The sequence below is a fragment of the Penicillium lagena genome (genome assembly GCF_028827675.1).
Source record: "Penicillium lagena strain IBT 129212 chromosome Unknown utg000003l_segment0_segment0, whole genome shotgun sequence".
Lineage (NCBI taxonomy): Eukaryota > Fungi > Ascomycota > Eurotiomycetes > Eurotiales > Aspergillaceae > Penicillium > Penicillium lagena.
Window position 1 is genome coordinate 1,348,083 of NW_026623224.1, and position 5,700 is coordinate 1,353,782.

The following is a 5,700-nucleotide window of genomic DNA, read 5'->3' on the forward strand; positions in this document are numbered from 1 at the left end:
AGCCAAATAAAGCCTTCTTGAATGATCAATCTCTTCTCAGAGGTAGGGATTGGGGGCATCGAAGAATCGTGAACTGCTCTATTCTCCCAAGAAAATGTGCAATAGAACCTTAACAGATGCCTAGAATATGCTCATAGCTATTAGAGTTATCTGTTCTCAAAATAGCAGTGACGCAAGCAGTAAGAACAAGAAAGAAGAAATCCCGAATATGTTAGATAATCCGGCCAGAGAGCAGTCGCATCTGGGGCGTAGCTGGGCATCCTTGAGCTTCATCTGCTGTATAATACATCAAGCAGCCTTTTCTTTCCATTCTGCCCTAACCATAACCACAAGCGCTTTAAGGCATTTCTGCAGCAGATTCCTTGATACCATCCTTCTCGCACACTATGACAGTCGTCTTTCGTAGCGATTCCTTAACGGGATTAGAGCTGTGGAATATATGAGTGAGCTCTTCGATAGAGCGACCCTTGGTCTCGGGCAAAGTGAAGAACATGAGAGCGAATTCGAGGAAGTGGAATAACACTGCGACGCTGAGTCAGTAACAACATTAGCTCGGTGAGAGAGTAACCGACTCACAGAAAATTGTATACATCTTCCAACCAATGTTCTTTAGGGCAGTCGGGGTCGCGTAGAAATTCACAAAGTTAGCAGCAGCGCTAATAATGCCCTGGAAAGCCATGCCTTTTGCACGGATGTTGTTGGGAAGGATCTCCGCGGGATACACGGTCTGCAACGTGGACCAGGTAAAGGAGAAAAAAACGCCGTAGAGGAAGATACAGGCGATGAAGCCGTATCCCATACTCTGGGTAATTTCAGGTACGGGAAAAGATGCAAGAACATTTATGGGGATATAGACAAGACCAGTGATGAATGTTCCCCAGAGGAACAGCTGACGACGGCCCCACCGGTCGACAAAGACGGTTCCAATGAGACCGCTGACAAAAGATATTACGGTGTTGATGGCGTTCATAAGCAGCTGCTGGCTTGAGCTGGTAATCCCGGCATTCTCCAGCATAACCGGCATGAAGTAGCTAATGACGGAGCCACCAATGAACTGGGAGAAGACCGAGACCAGGAAGATCAGCCAAAGTCGATAAAGATTGGCCTTGGTGCTGAACAGCGCTTTGAAGTCCCACCAACGGCGGCCACCCGTCTCAACTTCGAATTGATAGTCCTCTTCAATTTGAGCACACTCCCAATTGACGAGAGGCGAGCTTTCCTTGCCACTGCCGTGGTATTTGACGAGCATGTTGCGGGCCTGCTCCTGCTTTCCTGCCGCCCATAGCCAACGTGGACTCTCGGGGAGGAAAAACACCGTGAAGATAACGATCAAAGATGGGACAGCCTGGATGATGACTGGAGCTCTCCAAGACCAGTTGGACGCAAGGAAGCCAGTTCCATAAGACGTCCAGGTGCACGCTGTTGACAAACGTTAGCCTATCTTTCTGCTGCACGGTAGACTTGAAATACCAATTGCTCCAATGTAGTATCCACAAACGTTATATAGGCCACCAAAGAGACCGCGCCATTGCGGAAAGGCAACTTCGACCAGGTAGACAGGGGCCGCCGTATTGGTCAGACTAACTCCCAGACCGATTAAGAACCGGCCACCCATGAACAGCTTTACATCACTGGCAACCGCTTCAAGGATAGCGCCTAGAACAATGAAAAGAGACCCTGTGAACATGCCAACGCGACGCCCAAAGAGATCAGAGAGAGGTGCTGCAAAGGCTGCACCGACCAGGTTGCCGAAAGAGTAGATGGAAAATAGCAGGCCCGTGCCACTGCCTTCCATGGCTGTGCCAAAGTAGCTATGGAAGTAGGGCATAGCATTGATGCTGCTCATGAGTGTACCGTCGAACCCATTCATGCAGCAGTCTAAGTGGATTACCAAGTCAGTATCATTCTTTTCGGCACACCAGACAGCAAAACATACTCAGCGTAGTGACGACGATGACACCGTAGAGAGCAAAGGAGCTCCGACACCACGGATTCAGTTGCTCTTGAGCTAGGGCATTCTGGAAGCTGACAGACGCAACTTGCTTCTCCTTGATGCCCTCGGTGATTTGAGGGTGGAAGAGGTCTTCAATATGCTTGGTATCAGGATTTTGTTCGGCAGCCGCTGCCTTAACCTCAGTTTCCATAATGTATTTCTTGTCAGATAGGCCTCAAGGAAGTAACATTATTATCCGCATGGCCGATTTCCGCAGTATATACGTTGAATTAGCGGCTTTCAGTCAACACCACGCCACGTGAGCTACATTGACGCCTCAGACAGAGTCGTTCAGACATTGCCGACTTCTCTAAGAGAACCAGGGGGAGTTAAATCGTTTGCCCCTTGGCCAAAGAGGAAGGAGCGGGGCCAGCCGCTGGACGCCGACATTGGCCCCGCGGTTCGACTGGTCGTTTGACGTGGAGATTACCCCAGTTTCGCGGTTGGCTTCGCTTCAAGCAATGGCTTCGGCAAGGCTTCGTGCGAACTCTCCGAAACTTGCTCCACGCTAGCCCATTTTGTGCTTCTGGAGGAAGATAATATCGTTCCGCGCTCAATGCGTGCCGTCTACCCCGCCATCGGGTTGGCGGGAACGGCATCCCAGGATCCGTCGATATCGACTCCCCTCCCAGTGCAGCAGACTACTGATACTGTGGCGCCGGGGCCAATCTCGGGAGTCCACATGCCCTGGTGGGTTGGGGGAGCCCAGAGCTCCCATTATAAAACAATTTTCAATGTTCAATTGACCTGAGCAGCTGTGTGAAACCGCTCCTATTCAAGGCTCACGAGTTAGGTCGTACGCGATGGAGGACGACCGTACCTTTCCCCAGCGTGCCTCTGGCAGCACCGTCAAGCCCAACCCGACTACGGAAGCCACTCAACGCGTAGCTGGTCCCAACCTCTTTCGGGATGGAGAGAATGTTCAGTTCATGTGGGCAGACAAAGTCCTGGAGCACAGCTTCTCGGACAATGTGCTGCGCCTGAAGGTGGTCACTCTGCACCAGACGCACCGCACTGCTCAGACCCATGATTCGGTAATGCACCAGTTCATCAAGGAAGAAGATTCCTTCGGCCAGCTCGTCTTTGAGGTCTTCTTTATAACTAATCACATTTTTCGTGTGCGTTATGCTGGCCAGCAGAGCATTCTGGATGCCGTGAACGATGACCCGGCTTTCCCACCTCCCGAAGCACGCATGTTGTCGAATATCCCCAAGATCGTCCCCTCAACCTTCTCTCTGAATGCCGATAACGGCAATATGGAGCTATCTACATCCAGCGTCCGCGTGATTGTGCAGCCGAGCCCCTTCCGCCTGCTCGGATACCTGACAGGCGCAACTACCCCGTTTTGGAAACAGCGTCTCAGCGATCTATTCACCAGCGATGTCATTCCTTGCTCGATTGCTTCCCACCAGAGTCGCGAGGCTGTCTTCGAGTCTTTCACTCTTGATCCACAGGAGCATGTTTTCGGTCTCGGCGAGCGCTTCGACAGTGTAGAGCGCCGCGGTCGCCCGGTGGACTTTGTCAACCACGACGCTATTGGCACTAGCAACACTCGCACTTACATCAACGTTCCCTTCTTCTGGAGTACGAACGGCTACGGCTGTTTCGTGAACTCGATCGCCCGTACCGAATGGGATATGGGCATGAGCGAGGCTGGTAGCATTGGCTTCTGCACTGAGGAGAATTACATGGACTACTTCATTCTGGCTGGCCCTTCTCCCAAGGAAATTCTGTGCAGGTACACCAACGACCTCACCGGTACTGCGCCCATTCCTCCCGTCTGGTCTTTCGGTCTCTGGCTGAGCCGGAACTCCTATCAAAACTGGGATGTCGTCCACGAGATTGTCAAGAAGGCCGAGGAGGTTAACCTTCCTTTCGATGTGATTCACCTCGACACGGCCTGGTTTCAAGAGGACTGGAACCCCGATCTCAAGTTCGGTGACCGCTTCCCCGAGCCCGAGAAGCACATGGCGACCCTGAAGGAGCAGGGCATTCGCACCTCCCTGTGGCAGTACAACTTTGTGCCTCCTAGAGAAGACAACTCGCTCTTTGTAGAGGCTCGTGAGGGTGATTTCTTCGGACACGCTATCAAGCCCGATGGAACCCGCAGCAAGGACTTTCACTATTACCCTAATGACACCACCGGTTGGAAGACCGACGATCTGGTCATTGATTTCTCCAACCCTGAAGCCGCCGACTGGTACGGCAAGAAGATCGAGCATCTGATCGAGCAAGGCGCATCTGCCATCAAGACTGATTTTGGTGACTGCATCCCCGCCGAAGCTTCCTACTTTAACATTGAGGGACGTCGCTTCAACAACCTCTATAGTCTGGTCTATAATGCTGCCGTGCGCAAGCACGTGCTGGAGGTCAGCACCGACACTGCTCAGTGGGCCCGTAGTGGAACTGCAGGCAGTCAGCGCTACCCTATTCACTGGGGTGGTGACTCTCAGTGCTCCTGGTCCGCACTGCAGGGTAGTCTGCGCGCCACCCTGTCAATCGGGCTGAGTGGCTTTGCTTTCTTTAGCCACGACCTTGGCGGCTTCATCGGAAAGCCGACTCCTGAGCTCTACATTCGTTGGGCCCAGCTGGCTGTCTTCAGCAGTCATGTCCGCTCTCATGGCGCTGGTGACGAGAACGGTCGCGAGCCCTGGTTCTTCGGCGAGCAGGCTGTTGAGATTGTGGGCGCCTTCATGCGCCAGCGCTACCGCATGCTGCCTTATATCGTTGAGCAGGCTCATGTCAGCACTACAACCGGTCTGCCCATGGTCCGTGGGCTTGTGCTCGAGTATCCCGAAGATCGCAACGTCTGGGGCATCGAAGGTCAGTACATGTTCGGATCCGATCTGATGGTCGCCCCGACCCTGCAGCCTCTGGCCGAGGCCAGTAAGCACGCTATTTATCTTCCTGCTGGCATCTGGTACGACTTCTGGGACAAGAAGAAGATTCTCAGCCGCGGCGAGTGGGTCGACTTTGACATAGCTCCTCTGGACCGCATTTATGTCTTTGTCAAGGCGGGTGCCATGCTGTGTTGGGCGTCTGACCGCAAGCGCACCTTCAACAAGGTTGGGGCCATTGAGAGAGTTGAGATCTATGGTCAGCGCGAGGGTGCCTGGTCTTGTGGCGATGGCCAGGCCTCTGTTGTTGATGTGATTCGCGGCGAGAGCGGGTACAGTGTTGTCGGTCGGGAAGCCGTCAAGGTCGATGCGTTTGAATAGATATATAGATAGAAAGCTGTTGAGTTGGACGTGTTTGAATAGATATAGAGCGACTACCCTATATTAAGATCTTTTATATTGCCTAGATGTAGTACCGTTTTAGTACGAAATTAGGCTAAAGAATATCTATAACTTTAATTTAAATAGCTTCTCACTAGGCTAAGGAAAACCTTAGCGCGTCGAAAGATTGATCATTGCAAAGGTAGATAGCATATCAACCCCAAAATTCATGCGGTACAGAGATTCGGAATCGCCATCTTTTCCAAGAGCTGAGGATATACTTTTAGTCCAGTCGGGTAGGTTTTCAAATTCTCCTGAAACTCCTTCGTCATGATCGCGTCGGCAAGGCTTGTAGATGATTCCCAATGCGCAACGTTAATTATGACATTGCTCTCCACGCCGGCATATACTTGGGCAGAATGAAAGCCGCTTTGGGCCTTCATTATTGCTGCGTCTGTCTTCCAGACCGCTAGAAATTCGTCCATCTTG

The 5,700-nt window shown here is 52.0% G+C and overlaps 2 protein-coding genes across 2 annotated transcripts; one reads left to right on the forward strand and one right to left on the reverse strand.

Annotated features, from left to right (window-relative positions):
* Nucleotides 1–337: 337 nt before the first annotated feature.
* Nucleotides 338–2,144, reverse strand: N7510_005697 (MFS lactose permease; the record flags this gene model as incomplete). Its single annotated transcript, XM_056977623.1, has 4 exons — nucleotides 338–522; nucleotides 577–1,419; nucleotides 1,471–1,878; nucleotides 1,937–2,144. The coding sequence occupies 4 exons, from the start codon at nucleotides 2,142–2,144 to the stop codon at nucleotides 338–340; spliced, it is 1,644 nt and encodes a 547-aa protein (XP_056833655.1).
* A 405-nt stretch (nucleotides 2,145–2,549) lies between these two features.
* N7510_005698 (alpha-glucosidase) lies at nucleotides 2,550–5,484 on the forward strand (the record flags this gene model as incomplete). The annotated part of the gene is made up of 3 exons (XM_056977624.1): nucleotides 2,550–2,683; nucleotides 2,787–5,193; nucleotides 5,452–5,484. 3 exons carry the CDS (start codon nucleotides 2,550–2,552, stop codon nucleotides 5,482–5,484), a joined length of 2,574 nt encoding a protein of 857 aa, XP_056833656.1.
* Nucleotides 5,485–5,700: the final 216 nt, after the last annotated feature.